This window comes from Pleurodeles waltl, chromosome 6 (genome assembly GCF_031143425.1).
Source record: "Pleurodeles waltl isolate 20211129_DDA chromosome 6, aPleWal1.hap1.20221129, whole genome shotgun sequence".
NCBI lineage: Eukaryota > Metazoa > Chordata > Amphibia > Caudata > Salamandridae > Pleurodeles > Pleurodeles waltl.
Genome location: NC_090445.1, coordinates 1536403865 through 1536428544, shown reverse-complemented (window position 1 = coordinate 1536428544; position 24680 = coordinate 1536403865). Strand labels below are relative to the sequence as shown.

Here is a 24680-nt window from a genome sequence, read left to right as displayed (position 1 = left end):
CACTAGCAGGATGCAGGAGACCATGAGGCCCAGCAGCGTCAGTGTGATTCTCACTGAGTTTCAGGATAGAGGTCGAAACATCGGTATCATAGCCTGAATATCTTTGCCTCGCTGCTTGGGAGGATAGGCCTGAAATTGCAGTGTGTCCAGAACAGATCCAGTGAAAGGGATTGCCTGAGAGGGAGTCAGGTGTGCATCTGGCACATTTATAGTGAACCCCAGTGAATGCAGATGGTCCACTGTACTCTGGAGGTGGAAGAAGACAGCCTGAGGCGAGCACGCCTTCAACAACCAGTCAAGATGGGGGAACACTGAAACTCCTGATTTCCGCAGATGAGCTGCTATCACCACCATGAGCAGAAACCACCTGAGGGGTGCTGGTAAGGCCAAAAGTGCGCATGATGAACTGAAAATCCTCACTGCATTTCTGTGAACGGGAAGTCATGTCTGTGGCCAGGCAGGATGGGATATGGAATGAAAATGTCACTTACCCAGTGTACATCTGTTCGTGGCATCAGTCGCAGTAGATTCGCATGTTTTGCAATAGCTCGCCATCTGGTGTTGGGCCGGAGTGTTACAAGTTGTTTTTCTTCGAAGAAGTCTTTCGAGTCACGGGACCGAGTGACTCCTCCTTTTGTCTCCATTGCGCATGGGCGTCGACTCCATCTTCGATTGTTTTTCCCCACAGAGGGTGAGGTAGGAGTTGAATTGTAGTAATAGTGCCCATGCAATGGAGTGACTAAGTATGCACCTATTTAAGGTTGAGATGATACATATATAAATAGTTGAAGGTAACTTCCAAACTGCTACAGGCTCCCGGGGAGGCGGGTGGGCACATGCGAATCTACTGCGACTGATGCCACGAACAGATGTACACTGGGTAAGTGACATTTTCAGTTCGATGGCATCTGTCGCTGTGGATACGCATGTTTTGCATAGACTAGTAAGCAGTTATCTCCCCAAAAGCGGTGGATCAGCCTGTAGGAGTGGAAGTAGTCTGAAATAATGTTCTTAATACGGCTTGACCTACTGTGGCTTGTTGTGCGGATAACACGTCTACACAGTAGTGCTTGGTGAATGTGTGAGGCGTAGACCATGTGGCTGCATTACATATTTCTTGCATTGGGATGTTTCGTAGAAAGGCCATGGTAGCACCTTTCTTTCTGGTTGAGTGTGCCCTTGGTGTAATGGGCAGCTGTCGTTTAGCTTTAAGGTAGCAGATTTGGATGCATTTAACTATCCATCTGGCTATACCTTGTTTTGATATTGGGTTTCCTGCATGAGGTTTTTGAAATGCAATAAATAGTTGTTTAGTCTTTCTGATGTTTTTTGTTCTGTCAATGTAATACATCAATGCTCTTTTGACATCTAATGTATGTAGTGCCCTTTCAGCTACGGTATCTGGCTGTGGAAAGAACACTGGAAGTTCCACTGTTTGATTTAGATGGAACGGTGAAATAACCTTTGGCAAAAATTTAGGATTGGTCCTTAGGACGACCTTATTCTTGTGTAGTTGTATAAGAGGTTCCTGTATTGTAAACGCCTGAATCTCACTTACTCTTCTTAGGGAAGTAATGGCGATGAGAAATGCCACCTTCCAGGTTAGGAACTGTATTTCGCAGGAGTGCATGGGTTCAAAAGGTGGACCCATAAGTCTAGTTAGGACAACATTTAGGTTCCATGAAGGAACAGGTGGTGTTCTTGGTGGTATAATTCTCCTAAGGCCCTCCATGAATGCTTTAATGACTGGTATCTTATATAGGGAAGTTGAATAGGTAGTCTGCAGGTATGCAGAATTTGCTGCAAGGTGTATTTTAATGGAAGAGAAAGCCAGGTTAGATTTTTGTAAGTGAAGCAAGTAACCCACTACATGTTCTGGAGTTGTGTGTAATGGTTGTATTTGATTAATATGGCAGTAGCAAACAAACCTCTTCCATTTACTTGCATAGCAGTGCCTGGTGGATGGCCTTCTGGCTTGTTTTATGACTTCCATACATTCTTGGGTAAGTTGTAAGTGCCCGAATTCTAGGATTTCAGGAGCCAGATTGCTAGATTCAGCGATGCTGGATCTGGGTGTCTGATCTTTTGGTTGTGCTGTGTCAACAGATCTGGCCTGTTGGGCAATTTGATGCAGGGTACTACTGATAGGTCTAGCAGCGTTGTGTACCAGGGTTGCCTTGCCCAAGTTGGTGCTATTAATATGAGTTTGAGTTTGTTTCGACTGAGTTTGTTTACCAGGTAAGGAAGGAGAGGGAGAGGAGGAAAAGCGTAAGCAAATATCCCTGACCAGTTCATCCATAGGGCATTGCCTTGGGACTGTGTGTGGGTATCTGGATGCGAAGTTTTGGCATTTTGCGTTCTCCTTTGTCGCAAACAAGTCTATCTGAGGTGTTCCCCAGAGTTTGAAATAAGTGTTCAGAATTTGGGGGTGAATTTCCCATTCGTGGACCTGTTGGTGATCTCGAGAGATTGTCTGCGAGTTGATTTTGGATCCCTGGTATAAATTGTGCTATTAGGCGAATTTGGTTGTGAATTGCCCCACGCCAAATCTTTTGTGCTAGCAGGCTTAACTGCGTGGAGTGCGTCCCCCCTTGCTTGTTTAGATAATACATTGTTGTCATGTTGTCTGTTTTGACGAGAATGTATTTGTGAACTATTATTGGTTGGAAAGCTTTTAGTGCTTGAAAAACTGCTAGAAGTTCTAGGTGATTTATATGCAGTTTTGTTTGATGTACGTTCCATTGTCCTTGTATGCTGTGTTGATCGAGGTGTGCTCCCCACCCTGTCATGGAAGCATCTGTTGTTATTACGTATTGTGGCACTGGGTCTTGGAAAGGCCACCCTTTGTTTAAATTTATGTTGTTCCACCACAGAAGCGAGAGGTAAGTTTGGCGGTCTATTAACACCAGATCTAGAAGGTGACCCTGTGCTTGTGACCATTGTGATGCTAGGCACTGTTGTAAGGGCCTTATGTGCAGTCTTGCGTTTGGGACAATGGCTATGCATGAAGACATCATGCCTAGGAGTTGTAGTACCATCTTTGCTTGTATCCTTTGTGTTGGATACATGCGTTGTATGATGGTGTTGAAATTTTGAATTCTTTGGGGACTTGGAGTGGCTACTCCTTTTGATGTGTCTATTATGGCTCCCAGGTATTGTTGTACCTTGCGCGGCAGAATTTTGGATTTTGTGAAATTGACGGTGAACCCTAGTTTGAAGAGGGTTTGTATGATATGATTTGTGTGATATGAGCACTCTATTAACGAATGGGCCTTGATTAGCCAGTTGTCTAGATATGGGAACACATGTATTTGCTGCCTTCTTATGTGTGCAGCGACTACCGCTAGACATTTGGTAAAGACTCTTGGTGCGGTTGTTAATCCGAAAGGCAGTACCTTGAATTGGTAATGTATTCCCTTGAATACAAACCTTAGGTATTTCCTGTGCGATGGGTGTATTGGTATATGGAAATAAGCATCCTTGAGGTCTAAAGTTGCCATGTAGTCGTGTAGTTTTAGCAATGGCAATACTTATTGTAGTGTGACCATGTGAAAGTGGTCTGATTTGATGAAAGTGTTCACTACTCTGAGGTCTAGGATTGGTCTCAGCGTTTTGTCCTTCTTTGGTATCAGAAAGTACAGTGAGTAAACTCCTGTGTTTATTTGTGTGTTTGGCACTAATTCGATTGCATTCTTTTGCAATAGTGCCTGCACTTCTATCTCCAGGAGATTGGAATGGTGTGTTGTCAAATTTTGTGCTTTTGGTGGTATGTTTGGAGGGAATTGTAGAAATTCTATGCAATAACCATGTTGGATAATTGCTAGAACCCAAGTGTCTGTAGTGATTTCCTCCCATGCTTTGTAATAATGACTTATTCTTCCCCCCACTGGTGTTGTGTGGAGGGGGTGAGTGACATGTGAGTCACTGTTTAGTAGTAGGGGTTTTGGGGCTCTGAAATCTTCCTCTATTCCTAGGGAATTGCCCTCCTCTATATTGTCCCCGAAAAACTCCTCTATACTGTCCCTGGTAACTGGACGGTGTTGCTTGTGAGGTGCTGGCTTGTGTGCTCTGACCCCGAAACCCCCCTCGAAAGGGTGTTTTACGGAATGTGCTGTAATTGCCTCTGCTCTGCGGGGAGTAGAGTGCGCCCATGGCTTTGGCAGTGTCCGTATCTTTTTTGAGGTTCTCAATCGCTGTATCCACTTCTGGACCGAACAGTTCTTTTTCGTTAAAAGGCATATTGAGAACTGCTTGTTGAATCTCTGGTTTAAATCCAGACGTTCGGAGCCATGCATGCCTTCTGATAGTTACAGATGTATTAATTGTCCGTGCAGCTGTATCTGCAGCGTCCATGGAGGAGCGGATCTGGTTGTTGGAAATGGTCTGTCCCTCCTCAACCACTTGTTTTGCCCTATTTTGTAAGTCCTTGGGCAGATGTTCAATGAGATGTTGCATCTCGTCCCAGTGGGCTCTGTCATAGCGCGCAAGTAGTGCCTGGGAGTTCGCGATGCGCCACTGGTTTGCAGCTTGTGCTGCGACTCTCTTACCAGCTGCATCGAACTTGCGGCTTTCTTTATCTGGGGGTGGTGCATCTCCAGATGTGTGGGAGTTGGCCCTTTTCCTAGCTGCTCCTACAACGACAGAGTCTGGTGGCAGCTGTGTAGTGATGAAAACCGGGTCTGTAGGAGGCGCCTTATACTTTTTTTCCACCCTTGGTGTGATAGCCCTACTTTTGACCGGCTCCTTAAAGATTTCTTTTGCGTGCCGGAGCATACCAGGGAGCATAGGCAGGCTTTGGTATGAGCTGTGGGTGGAGGAGAGTGTGTTGAATAAAAAATCATCCTCGACCTGTTCTGAGTGGAGGCTTACGTTGTGAAATTGTGCTGCTCTAGCCACCACTTGAGAATACGCGGTGCTGTCCTCTGGTGGAGATGGCTTCGTAGGGTATGCCTCCGGACTGTTATCTGACACTGGGGCGTCGTATAGGTCCCATGCGTCTTGATCTTGGTCACCCTGGCTTATGGTGGTGTGAGCTGGGGAGTTTGTGCTGGTGAGACGTTAATCACGGGTGGAGGAGAGGGTGGTGGGGTAACTCTTTTCACCACTTTTGGTTGTGGTGTCTGTTCAGTTTGGAACTCCAACCTTCTCTTTCTTCTAATGGGGGGAAGGGTGCTTATTTTTCCTGTCCCCTGCTGTATGAAAATACGCTTTTGCGTATGGTCCACATCAGTTGATTGTAGCTCTTCCTCAAACCTATGCTTTTGCATTTGGGAGGTTAGCGAGTGCTCTTCTGTATAAGAGCCTGAAGCTGGGTCGCTTGCAGTTTGTTTCGGCACCGAAACCCTGTCTGCGTGTTTTTTCGGCTCCGAGGTGACTTTTTTCTTTTTCGGGGCCGAAACCTCTCGGCGTCGATCTTCTTCGGTGCCGCTGTCTCGGCGTCGAGCCGTGTCCACACCGGCATCTCGGTGTCGAGGCTTGTCTCCAGCACTTTCTCGGTCCCGAGAAGGCTGCGTGCCGGTGTCTCGACCGGAGTCGGACGATCTCGGCACTGTTTGGGCCTTTTTCGGTGCCGACGGTCGGTCACCGAATTTATGGGTGGAGCCATGGCCTGATGGCAGTGGCGTCCCCTGGGCCTTGTAAATCTTCCTCTGTGTGGTTTTCGACGTCTTACTCACGGTTTGTGTATCGTCGAATCCTTCAGGGTCTGAGTCTTGGATCGAGAAGGTACCTTCCTCTTCTTGTTCCTCGAACTCTCGGTGGGCTGTCGGCGCGGACGCCATCTGAAGTCTTCTGGCTCGACGGTCTCGGAGTGTTTTTCGGGACCGGAACGCACGACAGGCCTCGCAGGTGTCTTCACTGTGCTCAGGTGACAGGCACAGGTTACAGACCAAGTGTTGGTCTGTATAGGGGTATTTATTGTGGCATTTGGGGCAGAAACGGAACGGGGTCCGTTCCATCGGCGTTCTTCAGCACGCGGTCGGGCCGACCAGGCCCCGACGGGGGATCGAAAAAACTACCCCGAAGGGCACCGGAGCTCTTCGATGCGGTGTTGAATCTAACTACGCCGATCCCGAACGCAACAATACCGACGAAAATCTTCCGAAATTAGCTATCTTTCCGTTCCGAAACTCGGAGCGACAGGAACACGTCCGAACCCGATGGCGGAAAAAAAACAATCGAAGATGGAGTCGACGCCCATGCGCAATGGAGACAAAAGGAGGAGTCACTCGGTCCCGTGACTCGAAAGACTTCTTCGAAGAAAAACAACTTGTAACACTCCGGCCCAACACCAGATGGCGAGCTATTGCAAAACATGCGTATCTACAGCGACAGATGCCATCGAACATATGCATCCTGCAAATCCAATGCTACCATCCAGTCTCCTGGGTCTAGGGCAGATAGAACCTGAGCCAGAGTGAGCATCTTGAACTTCTTCTTGAGGAAGAGATTGAGGTTCCGAAGGTATAGGATAGGGCAGAGGGTCTTTTCATTTTTGGTAGCCGGAAAGTAGCGAGAATAGCAACCACAACCTACTTCTGGCACAGGGGACCTTTTTGCCAGAGAGACCCTAACTTCTTTATGGAGAAGGGACAAGTGATCCTCCCTCATCCGATCGTAGGATGGTGACATGGACGGAGGGGTAGTCTACAAGTAGAGGGGGTAGTCCCTTCAGACTATCTGCAAAACGTACTTGCCTGACGTGATGGATTAACAGAGGAGCAGGTGATGGCGAATCCTGTTGTGAACTGGCCCTTGGTGGGGGAGAGTCAGTCTAGGAAGGTTTTGAGGCTGCTCTAGAAGAGGGGCGATGGAATATCCAGACCACTGGCCACCTGATCCACAAGGTTGGTGGATTCCGCACCCTCAGCCAGGCAGAGGCTGGGCAGCATGTGCAGCATGGTGGCCGGCATGGATGCAGTTGGAGGCCTCTTCTGTAGCCAAAAAAGGTTTGAAAGGCAGACTGCCGAGGAAGTGGGGCTGCCACAAGGCCCAAGGACCACGCCGTAGCTTGAGAATACTTGAAGCGCTCGAGCTCTGGGTCTGCCTTGTCTCGGAAGAGACGGGTGCCATCAAAGAGCATGTCCATCAAGAAAGCTTAGATGTCCCCTGAAAAGCCAGCTGTCCTCAGCCAGGCATGGTGCCTCAGGGCCACTGTCGATTAAACTGCTCTGCCTAGTGAGTCAATCGTGTCCAATGTGCAAAAGATTGTGAGAATTACGGCTCAAAATTTCACGGACCACAAAGCAAGGCTGGCTGAAGAAAACATCTTCTTTCCAAGTGAGTCCAACCTTTTGAATTCCCTATTCAGGGGACCAAAAGGAACAACCCCTTTGAGGTTGATGCTTGGATAACCAAGCTCTCAGGGGTGGGGTATTGCATCAGAAAACTTGGGACGCCCAGAGCTAGGTGGTGGGCAATCATCCTGTTCAAAGGTGCCCCTGTGCTGGGTTTGAACCAGGTACCCAGTAGACGTACATGAGGGCCCCTTTAAACAGGACCAAGAGTTCTGAGGTGGAAGCCCTCGGTTGTAGCACCTCTGTCAGAAGATTAGTCCTGATGGCCACGGAGGGCAACTCAAGATACAGGACCTCAGCCACTTTCCTCACTACCATTGTATGGGGAGAAAGCATGCCAGTATCGAGGGAAGTATCCAGTCCGCTGGCTTCACCCTAATCTGTACACCAGACTATAGGATGGCCTTCATGGAGCTGGTATTCAAAAGGGTCCAGCGACCCCTCCGATTCACGACCCCTCCGATTCATCCCCGAAACCTAACCAATAAGAAAAGGGCTCAGGATATGACCTAGGAGGCAAAGCTCCTGCCTGTGCCGGTTTCGGCATTGTACAACACCCATCCAGCTCTGTGTCGGAGATTACAATGGGGATGGTGCTGTCCGTGGGTGTGGACGGCGCTAGACGTGTGGGCACCAGCGTTGGGGCAGGTCAGGGTGGCATGAGCGACACTGAAGGTCAGGGTGGCATGATCCTCCAGATCCAGGGCTGGATACATGGGTGTCCCTCAGCATCGAAGCCGCAAAAGCCAAAGGGGCCCCTTCTGAGAATGCAGGGCCCAAAAGATCTCCAGGGGTATTAGACTGCCTAAAAATGGGGCACTTGGCTTCATAAAACTGAGTTGGGCAGGGTTGCTACTGGAAACTAGGGGAGGAACGGAGTTGGCCCAGGCTCTGCAGACCGAGGCCTATAACATTGACACCTCTTCGTCTCATCAGCCAACGGAGAAGTCGAAGACGCTTTGATTTCTTCTTGTGCCTCAACTTACCCAATCGCCCGAGGACTTGGAGTAGGACGACGATGATAGAAGACTCTGAGATCAACCCTGATACCTTTCCTCTCAACCGCGATCTTGACATGCGAGGTGTAGAGTGTTGGGCTGCCATCAGCTTTAGGGGCGGCTCCCTCAAAGCCTTCAGATACATGGTCTGAAACTCTGAGAATGACTTCGGGTCATGGTCGCGCTCCAGGCAACAAAGACATACGAGGTGTGGATCTGTCATGGACATCGTCCCATGACAAGAACCACAGGGCTTAGGAAGAGGGCTTAGACCATGTGTACAAAAGGGAGGCTGTCATGGCCTCATTAAAGAGCTGTACTGTTTTTTTCAGTGGTTATGATGAAGTTTGTCTCAATTGCAAAAGTTCTTAGGACAATGGTTTTCACTTCAATAGAGGAAGTTGTAAGTCTAAAACCTCTGCACTCTCCTGTTGGTGACCCTGGGGGAGGACACAACCTGTTGTCCTGTAAGTCCAGATATAAACTGTCATCATCACAATGTTGGAGAAAATACTCCCCCTCATCATCTTTGTCATACCCAAAGGCAGGCTGGCTCATATGAGAGTCAAAACCAAAACGCTGGAGAAGCTCTGTAGTGCGGCTTCGAGATAAAGGCATGACCTTGAGTAGGCAGAGACAGATTCTGCTCTGAGTCGGAGAGGACAATGGGAAGAGATGTCCTCAGAAGCTTTGGTGCCAGCGTTTATGTCGCAGAGACCAGTGTGCATCTTCGTGCTGGAACGGTAGTTGGTGTTGGAATGGAAGTCCACTCCGGCATCAGAGTGGAACACCAAGGAGGGATCTGAGGACGGACCCCCCCCCTTGCAGTATCCCAAATGGAGGACTATGCAGATTATTGAGGCCTGAAGGCGTACTAGTGGGAGGGAGAATGGTTGTGAAGATGTGTGATATGGCCTCTCTTTGAAGGCCCTAAATGTTCCAATGTCACCAATGGAGCCAGAAACTCTGGTGCATTGTATCACTGGTGGAACTGGCTTGTCAGCAGGGAACGGACAGCGAGATTGCAAGGCACCCAGACATCACGTCTTCTCAAGTTGAGAATGGCAGCACTGGGTCTTGTTGTGCTTCTGCCTCAATTTTAACTTGCCAATCCCACTTGGGCTTCTTGTGCTTCTGATTTGAACTTACCAGCGACAACCCACTGCAGGAACTTATTGAGAGCAGGAAAAAGGTCTGCACCCTCATCTTCGAGCAAGACTTATAGGCTTATTTTGGTGTACGGGGACAGCTTTGCTTGATACTTCCTGATAGCCTTCAGATTCATTAGAGTGCACTCCTGGCAAGACTGGGAGCCATGCACCGAACTCAAAAAAGAGAGGCACAACTCATGAGGACCTGTCACAGAAATCTATATGTGACAGTTTACAAGACACAACCTGTAGTTTTAGAGGGGTACACGGCTCCATTGCGTAGTGGGAAAAATATTTGTGAAGAAAAAAACGAATTAACTGACTAAAAAAAACACAGATCTGATGCCAGCAAGCAGGGGCTGCACTCAGATGCATATTCGGAGTGAGAAAGTTGGTTCTGAGCTGCACATTGCAACCAACCGGCATGCAACAGCAATACTGTTTAAACCTTCTGGATCACGTCTGGTGCCTGGGGATATTCGAAAGGCGAGGAATCTGTAGTTAGACATGCCCATCAGAAAAACCCTCTTAACTTGCAAAATTTTTAAAAAAGGTACTTTCGTATCACTTCTTTCAGGTCAACTGTGTCATGACCTCTTCATGGTGGAGCCTTTTCCATTCTCGTGGTACCTCATTTGCAGAATATTTTTGGACAGAAGCAATAAAATTACAACTTTATTATTCTCCCAACTCTCATCAGAGGGAGAGAGTTAATCTTAATTTTTGGAGCTCTATGTGAAACCAGACTTCCAAATAGTTCACTTTTCCCCAAGAATGGCCATTCAGTGTGCCTTGAACAATACCTCAAGAGTCTGTTTTCTACCAAGAGCTATTAGTGTTCTAGCCTTTTAAAGGTTAACCAGGAAGAGACGTCACCGTTTTCTGATATAGGATATCATCTGCAAAGAAAGCCATTTAGTATTGGTTGTGTGCACTGCAAATGACGCTTACACTTTAAATATGCCACTATGCAAACAACAATGCAATCACCAAAAAATAGTGGGACAGAAATAATGCACAGAACTGTCTTGTTCCCCTTCTGAGTTCAAATTCATCAGGGAGATGTCCATTACTGCCACCACCATAATGGAGCGTCATGCAAGACAAATGATGCCAAGAGAAATTAGCTTAGATCAGATTTTTTTAGGCACCTATTTCAATGACCTGGTTAAACATCCTCTCGGCCATGAGCCCCTACAGGAAGGCAACATCTGCATGCCACTGTGTGGAAATATTCTTTCTGTGATCAGCTCAATGCTTTTCCGGAATGAACCCCACCTGGTCCACTTTTGCCAGATCTTGACATAATCGTTGAGCATGTCTATTAGTCGAACACTAAATCAAGCCCACCCACTCTTTAATGAGTCACAGTAATTATCACTTTTATCATTCCCTTTGGCAGGTTTCTGGAGTGCTCTATTAAATACCACATAAAGAAACAACGCAACACCAATTGGTTCCTAAAAGCCTTATATTGTTTGGCTGTGCAGGTCACTTGCCACGGATTTAATCACCTGCCTAATTTTAATTGCTTTAATCCACCGCTATTTTCCTAACATCTCCATATGTTTTCATAACCGGGAGATTGATGTCCATGTGAGCTTTTTGATACCCTCACTGCTGTCCTGCTTTTCCAAAGTATAACGAGACTAACAAAAGACAAGAGAATTTTGATGATTTTGAACCCTGATTTGTTCATCCCTCCTTCCAGTGTCAGGTCTACGCACCATTGTTTGCTGATGCTACTTGCATAACCGCAAGGTTAACGGAATGCTCCTCACTGGTACCGCTTATAGTATTCCTGCTTTGTAAAAGGACAACTCTTCTCTGTGCCCTAGCCTACCTCTGCTTACATAATCAAGAGCTCTGAAAAAACCCTTTTCTTCTTTAAACTCAATTTATTCTCCACTAGGTGGTAAAATCTCTTAATTCCGGCTACCATTTCAATTCGGCAACCAGGATGAGGCCGTCTGTGCTTCCCACAGTTTTCCTTAACTGCTTTCGTCAAGATGAACTTCAGTTGCTGCTCACTTTCTTCAGAGTCTTCCCTTTATCATTCTGTAACCCAAGACTTATTGCCATCCACTTTCCTATAGTCATGCCCAAAATCCACATTCCTTCATTGCGGTCTTAAACCTTTTGGATTCACTAACCCTAGATGTTATTTTTCATTCACTCCTTCTCTAATTGGTCGAGTGTAGGTTTATAGAAGCATTAAAATCAACAACACTACCCCAAATAGTTGAGTTGCTCCATAAACTAAAAAAATAAAAAAAATTGAAAGAGCATTGCTTATCCAAGTGTTGCGCATAAGCATTAGCAAAATCCTTCCATGCTCAAACATAACATCCACAGAAGGAAAAAAATAAAAGGTATCTTGTTTCCCGGTCAATCAAAAGGTAACTGAATTATCACATCCATGCTGAAGAATATGCAAATATCCCTAATAAAGTTTGCAGAGGTATTGCGTCACACACTCGTCTGGCAAAGGTACACTCACATTCCCCTCTTACAACAGATCCTTGTAGGAAGTGCTTGTGTAGATCAGTGGTTCCCAACCTTTTGACTTCTGTGGACCCCCACATTATCATTACTGGAGCCCAGGAACCCGTCCCCTCACAGAGTCCTTACTGAAAGCTGAGGACCTAATCTGTTAATATTATTTAATTTTGTAAGCATTTGCAGACCCCCTGAGGCGGCTTGGCAGACCCCCCCCAGGTGTCCTGGACCACAGGTTGGGAACCACTGGTGTAGATTATACACCCCGACGTCCTGGTCAAGTGATCTTTTGGTCAGGGGTTAAAACCTTTCAAATTCATTGACTCCCCCCACTCAGTACAGTTTTAATTACACCACATTACATCACTGACCAGTTACACATACTGTACCTGCATAGCCAACCTTACCCGTTCCCAATACAGTGTATCTTCATGCAAGGTCTCCATGTACAAGCCCTTTTAGAGCACAACTTCTTCATGTTCAAGCCTTTTTAGAGCACAACTCTTTCAGCGGTGTCCATAAAACATGACGACTTACCAAACTTGTGTTGGGTTAGCAATGTGGCCCAACAAATAAGCCCTTCTCCAGGTCAGCACTTAATAGCATCTTGTGACTACAGTATAGAGCTAAGCACTACTCAAAGCAGTGGCAGCTTCAGACTTTTCATTACTAGCCAGATTACGAAGAGGTCCCACCAACTATCCAGACGATCTACCCTGCTACCTCCTTCTCATGTCCCATAACCAAATCACATTTTGGAACTTCCAATAGCAATTAATGGCTATAGCAAATATTTCCAGAGTTCTGGTACGTCCAATATGACCCCCAAGTCTGCTCACTGTCTGGTGGTAACAATAGTCTTTTCTTGCTTTCAAATTTCATCCTTCGTAAATATAGCAGTGCACATCACCTCTGTTAGGTTCTACACTTCCTGGCTATGAGGGGTTAATTTGTTTGGATTCCCCTCACCACACCATCCCCTGTAAACCCCTTTAAACACTGAATTCTACCTTTGGCACTAGTCGCCTTCAGTGCTATGCCAGCATCCTCAAGTGCACTTTGGCCTCAGTGGTACTTCAGCCCCCAGCCTAAGGTTAATAGATACCCCTGTATCGTTATGGACACCCTGTTCTAGTCCTGTGCTTTCTTTTGTCTAATTGTTCTTTTCAGGTGTCTAAGTAAAATCAACTCAGTTGATGTGAATAAGGATTATATCTCCCAGAATGTATTTATTGCTAAAGGAAATCCCTGGAAATGATATCAGTGCTGACAGCTGTCTGGTTACTTCAACCCATCTACATTCATACTTCTATTCTGCAGCCTGGTTACTTCAACCCATCTACATTCATACTTCTATTCTGCAGCCTCTCACATCGGCAAGATCGCTTGTGTACTCCTCCTACGCACCTTCACAGACATATGAACTAATGAAGGCTCACCACACTTCAAATACACCCAGGTCTCTGCCTTTGTATCACCAACTACGGATGCACACAAAAGGCCAACAACTTACTAAAAGCCTTCTTCATGCCATCCCACTGCACCTTATTGGGATAGTCTGTGCCCTGAAAAATGCATTAGGGTTGGGTGTGGGTGCACAGCCACGAGAGTGGCTTGCTTGACCCATATGATGCGCTGTATGCCTGGGGGTAGATCTGTGTGGTGATGGCCTCTTTGTTGAGGAGTGTCCCCTTTAATCTGACCCTCTTGATGCACTGCCTGCATAGATTATGCAGTCCAATATCCTTGTACATAGAGGATTGTCCCATGAAATGCATTTTAAGTAGCTACAGGGAGTGCAGAATTATTAGGCAAATTAGTATTTTGACCACATCATCCTCTTTATGCATGTTGTCTTACTCCAAGCTGTATAGGCTCGAAAGCCTACTACCAATTAAGCATATTAGGTGATGTGCATCTCTGTAATGAGAAGGGGTGTGGTCTAATGACATCAACACCCTATATCAGGTGTGCATAATTATTAGGCAACTTCCTTTCCTTTGGCAAAATGGGTCAAAAGAAGGACTTGACAGGCTCAGAAAAGTCAAAAATAGTGAGATATCTTGCAGAGGGATGCAGCACTCTTAAAATTGCAAAGCTTCTGAAGCGTGATCATCGAACAATCAAGCGTTTCATTCAAAATAGTCAACAGGGTCGCAAGAAGCGTGTGGAAAAACCAAGGCGCAAACTGCCCATGAACTGAGAAAAGTCAAGCGTGCAGCTGCCACGATACCACTTGCCACCAGTTTGGCCATATTTCAGAGCTGCAACATCACTGGAGTGCCCAAAAGCACAAGGTGTGCAATACTCAGAGACATGGCCAAGGTAAGAAAGGCTGAAAGACGACCACCACTGAACAAGACACACAAGCTGAAACGTCAAGACTGGGCCAAGAAATATCTCAAGACTGATTTTTCTAAGGTTTTATGGACTGATGAAATGAGAGTGAGTCTTGATGGGCCAGATGGATGGGCCCGTGGCTGGATTGGTAAAGGGCAGAGTGCTCCAGTCCGACTCAAACGCCAGCAAGGTGGAGGTGAAGTACTGGTTTGGGCTGGTATCATCAAAGATGAGCTTGTGGGGCCTTTTCGGGTTGAGGATGGAGTCAAGCTCAACTCCCAGTCCTACTGCCAGTTCCTGGAAGACACCTTCTTCAAGTAGTGGTACAGGAAGAAGTCTGCATCCTTCAAGAAAAACATGATTTTCATGCAGGACAATGCTCCATCACACGCGTCCAAGTACTCCACAGCGTGGCTGGCAAGAAAGGGTATAAAAGAAGGAAATCTAATGACATGGCCTCCTTGTTCACCTGATCTGAACCCCATTGAGAACCTGTGGTCCATCATCAAATGTGAGATTTACAAGGAGGGAAAACAGTACACCTCTCTGAACAGTGTCTGGGAGGCTGTGGTTGCTGCTGCACGCAATGTTGATGGTGAACAGATCAAAACACTGACAGAATCCATGGATGGCAGGCTTTTGAGTGTCCTTGCAAAGAAAGGTGGCTATATTGGTCACCGATTTGTTTTTGAATGTCAGAAATGTATATTTGTGAATGTTGAGATGTTATATTGGTTTCACTGGTAATGATAAATAATTGAAATGGGTATATATTTTTTTTTGTTAAGTTGCCTAATAATTATGCACAGTGATAGTCACCTGCACACACAGATATCCCCCTAACATAGCTAAAACTAAAAACAAACTAAAAACTACTTCCAAAAATATTCAGTTTTGATATTAATGAGTTTTTTGGGTTCATTGAGAACATGGTTGTTGTTCAATAATAAAATTAATCCTCAAAAATACAACTTGCCTAATAATTCTGCACTCCCTGTACGCTTGAACCTCTGGTGTGAATCCACACAAAGAGTTCTTCAGTATAAGGCCTTTGGCACCTCTCTGCTGGATTAAGACTGCCTAATTCCACACGAGGGGTAACCCCTGCTTCATTCTGAAGAACAAAGCGCTGTTTCATGGATTGGAACACACTGTACTTCTGCCCTGGCCTAAAAGCAAGCTGTTACACAACAGGGAACCCTCTGAAGGTCTGTCGAACAAGGACCTCTGACCTTGGCGCGCGTCAGCACACTGTGCACCCCTGCCACCATAGGCGCTTCTGCCACCCTGTGCGCCTCAGCACTTGAGCGACCCTGTGTGCCTCTGCCACTCTGTCTACAACAGTATCCCTGCTCACCTCTGCATCATTGCAATCCTGCACTCCTCTGGCACCCTTTGCATCCCACAACGCTGCGCGCCTCTGCCACCTTGTTCAGACAGGCAACTCTGTGCATGTCACCCTGTGCACTTCTGCCACCCTGCGCACCCCTGCACCCTGCATTCTCTTGCCATCTCTTCTTCAAGAAAAGGGATTCCTAAGAGAGACGAGTTTATTTGTCCGGTTCAGCGCCCTTTTATTACAAAAATTAAACTTTCTCTGAAAACAGTAAACCTTTATCAAACACACACACAGCTGGTGCCACGTGAATCTTCTGGTGATTCGTGGCTCAGCTGCTGGCTGGGGTTCACACTGCTGCTGTAAAGGAGGTGGGGGAGTTACTGGTGACTGCAAGGTTATAACATTTCCTTCCTGCGGTAGGACTGTGAGTCTCACTTCTGTAGCAGACTTGGGGGGCGCTCCTCACTGGGGAAGCGGGATTGGGGAATCATTTCTGTGGCAGAACTGCTAGGGGGATCTCATTGCTGCTGGAGGGGGGGGGGGGGGGGCGTTGGGGAAACACTGCTGATGGGGGGGTCGGCGAACTCATTTCTGCGAGGGGGAGGGGGGCGGTCAGAGAACTCATTGCTGCTGGGGGGTCGGGGACCTCACTGCTGCTCGGGGAAGGGTGTTGACGGCCTCACTCCTGTTAGGTTGGAGGCTGCTAGGGGGTTGGGGAACTCACTGCTGCCTGGGTGGGGGGCTGTTGAGGGACTCACTGCTGCCGCTGGGAGGTTGGAGGCTTCGCTGCTCAGGCAGATATGAGGGGTTCTATGGCTTCGGCAGGACTGGGGTGTCGTGGACAGTGTGAGATTTTCAAGGCCCATCCTGTTGAACGGGAGCTGGGGTCATCTGAAAGCCCAGGTGGCGCGGCTTATCGCAGGCAGTGCCGCGCCGCCCCATCGTGGTCTCTGCTGTGCTCCTTCCTTTCCAGCTGTTTTTCATTTCAGATAATTTATTTCAGCCACAATAAAAGTCCAAGGTCTCATTCATCGTCGGAGAAGCGCAGATCCTGCACGATATCTTCGTCCCCCGCCGAGAGCGCCCGCAGGTCCGACGGCGAGAGGGGCTTGGCGGGCACCTGCCGCGCTGCCCCCGCCTGCTGCTCCCCTGTGGGCGGAAGAGGACATAGAAATTCTGCATTATCAGGAAGGAACACGCCGGCGAGGGCGGCTCATCACTAATTAATCACCATGCTCATTAATTTATTGTTGCCGCTGCAGTTTCCCGATAGCGAGGGAAGGCGAGGTGGCGGCGGGGGGACTCGGCGCCAGGCACTGCCTGCGGGCCTCACAGCCCCCGGAAATCACAGACAGAGTGGTACTCAAGCACCCCCAACTACCCCATGCGTGAGAGTACTGCCCCTCCCTCTTAGAGGGCACGGGGAGGTCACTAGAGTTACACTCGTACAATGTACAGACACACTTAATTGTCCATGGATGTAAACCCGTGTGTGTTTGGGGGGAGGGAGGGTGGTTATGTGGGGCGGCGCTGGATTATGGGGGGGATCATTTCGCCCCTTCCAGACACAACTCGCGGCTACCACAGATATGTCGGAGACTCCTCTCATCCTACAGAGAAATCAAGGACACACATAGCACAACTCACTGAGAAATCAAAAAGCATCTCACAGATCGAACTGAGAAATCAAAGACACTCATCACACATCTTACTGAGAAATCAGAGAAGCGCCTCAAGGGCATGCCACACAGATTACACTGAAAAATGAGGGACATGCCACCAACACTCCACTGAGAAACGTGTGTGTGTGTGAGAGAGGGGGGGGGGGGGATATCGCACACAATCTACAGAGAAATGTGTAACTCTTCAGTGAGGTATTTTTTGGGGAGCCCTATCAAGTCAATCATAGTTGATCCTCTTTTGGCTTCGAGTTGTGACATCTCTTCATATTTAGAGGGTGCCTGACAATGATGGAGTGGGTTGGCCATGCCATGACCCATATGGCGAATCTAGCAAGAGGAGGGAGTTGGCTCGCCTATATGTTAGTGACTAAAATGGTGCCGCTTGCACATGGAGGAGGTACCCTTTGTTTGTTGGACCACCCTCGGATCTGTGCGGAGAAGCAATTCTAGTCCTGCGTGATGAGCTATATGGTTAAGTAGACCGGCTGTATAGCAAATATGAGTTGTGGTGGGCAGTAGGAAGTAGAAAGCCTAAACATGTTGAATATTTGTGTGTCGAAGACACTTGTGCACAGCTGGCACTCCCCCCTTCAGTATGCTAGGTTCTGAGGGAGGCTCCTAGCCTATTCTTCGCTCAGGTGGGTCTGCCTCACCGCAGCGCTTCCTTCATGTCCAGTTTCTACTCATAGCTGCACTCACTGGGTCTGTGACCCATTCTTAGTGAAGGCGTGAAAAGATAACTGCAAAAGTCAAGATCAGTGGAGACGGTTGCTCGTGCACACCTCCCAAAGCATGGATGGAGCACACCTACCGAAGCACGGATGGAGATCACCCACCTAACCCAGGTATCCATGATCACGTCCCTCACATTAAAGGAGGGATTTGCAATGAAGTTTAAGGCCTGGTGAAGGGGCTAAGCGGTGTTGATGTGCTGCCTGTCTTTACATGTATTAGTAGACAAAGTACATCTCCCAAGCTATGCATCTACTATTTATTGGGGCAAGTCTTCAGAGATCAAAAGGGGTACAGTTGTGTATTGCACTCTGACTTAGCACATATGGACTGTTAGCCACTCTTTGTAAACAGATTTAGAAACTAGTTCATATGAGACAGAGGTAAGAGTGTGCATATATGTGAGAGAACATGTATGGGGGTAAAACGTAAGTATGTGCCTGTGTGTACACTCAACAGAACACTGCTTGTTAAATCTTGAAGCTTTCACGAAAGTAAAACCTCTAATCTTAGCAGCATAGTACACGAGACCAGGGTCTATTGCTATAGATACTTTCATTGCAAGTCCCAATGAGAAATAAAGGATTAACTATCTTCACTTAACATAGAGAAGACAGGGGCAGACATATTAAATCCCACAGCGAATTCAAGGACAAACCCCTCCCTCTGCATAGAGAAATAAGGGTGAGACCTCCCCAAGGAGAAAAGAGAAATTAAGGGCAGTTATATCACCCCCTCAAGAGACCTTGGTCAGACCCAGTCAATAAGGATCAATCTTCAGAGCTGTAGTTATCAGAAAACCCACCCAGCTTTTTTTGTCATTTAAGGTTTTAGTGGCATTTCCTGCTGACTTTTTACAACTGGGGGATCTCTGAACTGCAGAGACCACTGCAATAGCACCTTAAATGTGCACCAGTAGAGCACTGTTCTGCTGGCGACTGGCCCTCTTCCCATTCACTCAAAGGCGTAGCCTCCTAAAATTAGCGGGAGAGTTCATGGTTGGTGGCTATCAGTCTGCTTCGGATTATGTTGCTGGCAAGGGCACTTAATTACATGGTGGCAAAGCATATATTTGTGTAATAGCCCAGGATATTAGGACAGCAATGGTTGAACAAAGAGCGGTTTGCCATCACAGCAGACCCTAGCATATATGAGGGGTCTCACCTGGCTCGGTGAGAGGGACACTTAACAGTCACTGCCATTGTAATAAATAAAAAAATGCTTAGCCCGGACGCTCTGAAAAGTGCGGCCGACACCCAGTGTGGTGTGTAGCAAAGGGGCAGGGATATGGCCTACAGCAATTGTCTTTTGCCCCCTTCTGGGGTACTATATTGAACTACTCTGGGAATGTTGGGAGTAGAGTTGGTGGTGCCTGTCACAAAACTAAGGTATGGCCTGGTAGCCCAAGCCCATCTCCCTAAGGGTACAGAGGGGAAGGCCTTATTTGGGCTGGCTCCAACATTGTTGTTTATGAGTTCAGCTTACATACTGGCCCTGGTGACTGCATTTCGAGAGGGGGAATCTGACACAATAGAACACAAAGTTGCCACAACCAACAGAAGCCATTGTCCTGGGAAGGGGGGAGCCTTGGAAACTGCACTCTGAAAACACCTTTTGATCTGTCAGGAAGCGATGAGGTGCCATGGCGGTGCCCACTGAATCAGGACATATAAAAGTAGAATTTAATGAACCATTAACAAACACACTACTCTTCAGCCCTTAAACCAAACCATAAGGTTGCAAAGGTAGACGTGATTTCAACGTGGAAGTAAAACCAGACTCAAAGAGGCCAAAAGACATCCGCACAGTTGCCCCTAAACCCAAACTTGCAATAGCTCAGGAAACCAATGGGGGACCAGAAAACCCCATGACCTCCAGGAGGCAAGATAAAAACCCATTTGCATTAACTACCACTTAATTAGCAAGAGCAGGCCCCTTGAAGGTAGCAGAATATCCTCACACTGACTACAAACAAAAACTGAAATATTAGCAATTTGGCACATCACTCGAATAAGCCAACAGGATGGGGCAAGCACCTTCAAGTTCCAGAAACCGAGCAATGGGGGCATTTTGCTGTTCAGTCATGCTTAACCCCACCAAGAGGTAGCCAAGCTTCAGAAACCACAAGGAAACTAGAAAAACGTGATAGCTCCCAGATGACTATCGAGCTAACACCTTGTTTCTGACATTTTTTGCTTATTTGCACAGGTACAAAGATGAGTCTGCAATAAACCTTAGGTGTACCTTGAAAACCTGAACCACGATTCAATCAGCCTAAACCAATGAACCATATCTATGCACTCACAGGTCCTCCTATAGTTTTCTACTGTGAACATATTTAGCAATCTTAACAGTACCGGAGTTATCCAAAGTTCTGCAATAGCACATTTGATCACAGTTAGCTACGAGATAACAGTGGATCATCACCATAGTGTACTCCTCTCCAAAGAATGTGAATGCCACCATAGACTCCGATCAATCTGATTTAGTCCTCTCCAAAAGAGAATTTGGTTGCAACTACAGTATTGGGATAGTCCACCCTGAGGTAAAGACGTAGATTATATCCCCTCCAAAAGATTTCTGGACACAGCTCGCATCTAAAAAAAACTAAACCTTCACACCTACACAAATTACTTAACAAATTTCTCATTTACAGACATACTGCCTTCTGCTCCCAGGCTAAATTAAATTATAGGTTTTGCCCTCGATAAAGTAATCAAGTCAAACGGCTCACCAATCAGTGGCTTTTGGATTTTCTGTATGAGAGAAATATTCAGTCCACAATTTCTCTGTGGAACATCAAAAATCCCCCCTCATCCCCAATGTTTTATGCTGTAGCTTATTACCACACATTAATGGGATGGAGAAGTCGTGTTCTAGGGAAGTTTAATCAATTACGGTGTGTGAGTAGGCACCTCCTCCATGCTCCAACCTCAGCAACTATGGATAATTGGCCTGGCAAAAGTAAAAACTACGAGATGCATGCAGTAGGTATCACATGCCTCATTTTTCACTCACACCCCCCCCCCCCCCCAAACAAGTTCAAATTTTTCACTTTTGACACCCTGAGGTCTAAAGATGGCAGCTCTAGTCATCTCTAGCAGAGCCCTAGTCTGGGTTGGAGCTCTCAAAGTGCTGCCTGCCTTGTTGTTGAGGGAGCAACATTGCCCCCGGGTTTTGTGAAGACCCCCTGGTTGGTGGGGCATGAGGGTGCCAACTTTTTTTTTTACTGTACTCGACGAAAGAAGCACACTGCCCCACTCTTTCAAACACGTAGAATCCATGTGGTATCTCATAAAACAACGTCTCATTTTCGTGACTAAAAGGCCTTGAGAGCTAGCCTTGTGGATTTACTCATCCCAAAGCTCTATCTAGCGTTAACATGGGACCGCTCACCGTCAGCCAACTACCCCATTTTCAGCACCCCTCGAGATAATGGAGGGGCCCCACTCCTAAAAGAAAGTAGATTACTAATAGCTGTCTCAGTGCACATGCCCCTCAGTGCCGAGTCTGTCGGCACAAGAGTCGGAATGTTGATCCGGCCTGGTGGGTAAATTCCCTGCACAGCTCACAGATCTCTGGCTTCCGGAAACCCCAGCGCAGTCCTCCTAGGGGACAAACCACCCACTCCCGTAATAGATCCCAGAACACAACTTTAACAACGGGAACACAACCGAAATGAGTTTATTTTCGCTAATAAAAAACAGGAATAGATCTCCGAGACAGACAACTCTGACACACCTCACTCATCTCTAAAGAACCAACAAATTCTAATCTGTCACTTCTGAGTGCAAAATCCCTCACCTTCCACAGTGAAACTATGACACATCTCGCCGCCTCCCTGTGACAAAGGACGTGCATATCTCTCACACCTTAGCAAGGAGACAGTGATTTAGGCATATTGAGAGAAAGCTCATTTGGCACCAACTCAGACAGCCCTCCTCTAAATTAGAGACCGATGCTAGAGAGCAATTCTCACAATCGAATCAGACAGTCCCCGTTCAGACAGAGTGGGCATCTCTCACAGTTCCTACAAGCGAATCCGAGACACCCGAAGCCCTGCTAGAAATTAAGGACATACATCTTTTACGGAGAGAGATCAAGGGCGGACGTCTCGCCTCCAATCGCCCCCCAACCCCCTCTCACGGCGAGGGAGATGCTGGCAGAGCGCTGGGTGAATCATTGCCTCTCCGAGGCGCAGCGATGCCGCATCCGGGCCCTTTATCAGGCTGCGATGATTAATGAGAGCGCGCGTGCCTCGGGGCCCGCGCGTCCTGTCCCCTGAGCTCCGAGCTCATTACAGGCCAGCTGCGCAGTCAGGCTCCGCCGCACCTGAGCGCCCGGGCCGGCCGCCATGTGGCAGGAGCGTCGACGCGCGCCGCCAACGTGGCCCAGCTAGGGATGAGCACGTACTGTCCGCAGTGAGGCGGACTACGTGTGCTGGGGTGCCACTATGTGCACCCACTAAACGTCCATAGTTTGGCACCCACGTGAATTCGTCTGTGGGGTTGGAAGGCAACAACGGGTTACAGGCAGTATCCGTGCGGACCACAGGTACTCTAATACTGCAAATGAAAAGCCAGTCAGGTTTTGCCACTTGGTGTACTAGTGGAATCTTGGTTAAGCAGCTGCGGCTTAGTGTGAGAGGCGGCGGAGAAGGATTAGTCTTGTGTTGAGCGACAGAGAATACCAAAATAGGCACCCAGGTTGAGTATACAGTGTAAAAGAGAGCTAGAAGTATGAACGAACTAATGCCACTTTACAATCAATAGGGTCAAGTAGGGGCTAAAAAGGCCCGACATTGGATTCTAATCTGCTGCCACCACACACGACATTCATTGTGGCAGCAGTACACTCAGATGATCCGCCTTTCATTACATCTGGGATTTTCTGTCATGCATGACCAGAGAAAAGGAGGAGCAATTCAATTGTGTTTACAGGCTTTGAAGTCCTCTGGAGAAAAAAGAAACAGGTAAAAATCAGACAGTACACTAAACACACTTCAAGCAGTAAGCCACAGGGAACACTGTATGCCACCATCCCATTTTCGAGCAAGGTACATCCACCATCTAGTTGCACTCAATCACTTCCAAAGCGGTGTAACACGTAAAACAGTAAGACAACAACAAACATCCGTGATAAGGCATGCACAATAACAACGGAGGAATGAGCCATGTGCCAGAGGCAATACTGCACCACACCAAGCTATCACAGTAAGGGTTGCAGAGGTCCTGGTTGGGCACCCACGTGAATTCAGGACAGATGCACAATAAGTACCTGAAGTTCACTCACACAAAAAGCTGACTATCACAATGAAGGGAAGACTGTCTTTAAGGCCAGAAGGTGCAGCAGTTATGTATCAGTTCAAAGGACAGTTGGTTCGGCAAACGTACAAACGCCGAAAGGGATAACAAGTAACCTAATACAAGTCCTTGCTGTGCCGAAAACTAAATAAAAGAAAATCTGATAGGTTTGCTTGTGAGGGGTTAGTCTAGCAAATGCCAAATCAGACCACACATTTTTCCCTCCTACCGGTATAAATTGCTTTTGTAGGCGGGCATATGGCTGCAGGGATCTCCTCCACCACCTCATGTGACAACTCAAATTGTTGCTGCTCAAACTCCATGCATGTAGGATTAGACTCCCTACATTCGGTGGTAGGACCCTGCCCTGTTGCTAAGAGAGGAGGACCTGCAAAGTGGCAGCCTGATCGAAAGACAGAGGCTCATGCTCAGAAGGTCAGAGTACCGTGCCCTCCTGGCCAGATGTGGCATCATCGTGATGACTTGGGCCCTGATCTTTTTCAGAACTCGGAGAGGGGAAGCAGGAATGGAAAGGAGTACAGGATTTCCTGTGGAATGTTCCTGCCAGAAACTTTAACTTGCAAAACCTTTAACATCGTACATTTTCGCAGTGGCGAAGAGATCTAGCTAGGACTCTTCACATGTTGGTGCATTCTGGCTTTTAGGTACCCTGCTATGTGGTTCGCAATCAGGAAAATGCTCTTGTGCTCCAACCACCTCCTGAGATGCAAAGATTCCTGACATAGGACCCCATTCCACTCTGCTTATTACAGTATCACAGATTTGCTAGAACCTGTACCAGCCTTCCTTTGATGGATCGCAGAAAGGCCTTCAGATAAAGACAAACGGCCACAATTTTAGCAGGCTTCCCACCGGAGACCAGAGTTCTCTGATCAACACCTCCCTGGTGGCCTCCCCACCCCAGCAGGGAGGCATCAGTCACTGTCGTCGGCTCTGAATGGGGAAAGGAAAGGGGTCTGTCACTGGATCAGTTGCATTTGAGCAGTCACCACGGCAATTTTCAAGGCGTCGCTTCTGAGACCAGGCATGCATTGGCCAGATTACCTCATCACTGGGCTCACTTGAGCTTCAAATTCCACTGCACAACATGCATGTGCCCCCTGGTGTAGATAACAATGACGATACAGGCGGCTAAGAGGCCAAAATGCATCAGAGTTGCAATCAGTGAGATCCAGGCTTAACCTTGAAACATCTGGATCATAGCATGAATGTCTTAGACACATTACAGTGGACAGAAAGCCCTGATATCTTCTAGGTATGGGATTATCAAAATGAAAGGAAACCTCTATGGCGTCAGGGGTGGTTTAGGCTCGTTAATAG

General features: G+C 47.4%; 1 protein-coding gene across 2 annotated transcripts in view; it reads right to left on the bottom strand.

Moving 5' to 3' along the window:
- Positions 1 to 15832: 15832 nt before the first annotated feature.
- NOC2L (NOC2 like nucleolar associated transcriptional repressor) overlaps positions 15833 to 24680 on the bottom strand; it is a 432367-nt gene continuing 423519 nt past the window's right edge. The window contains exon 19 of one of the 2 annotated variants that reach the window (XM_069241122.1): positions 15833 to 16771. In XM_069241122.1, the coding sequence (XP_069097223.1) occupies positions 16647 to 16771 (125 nt within the window). In that variant the 3' untranslated portion in view covers positions 15833 to 16646. The remainder of the gene's footprint in view (positions 16772 to 24680) is intronic. The other variant, XM_069241123.1, reaches the window with a different exon arrangement.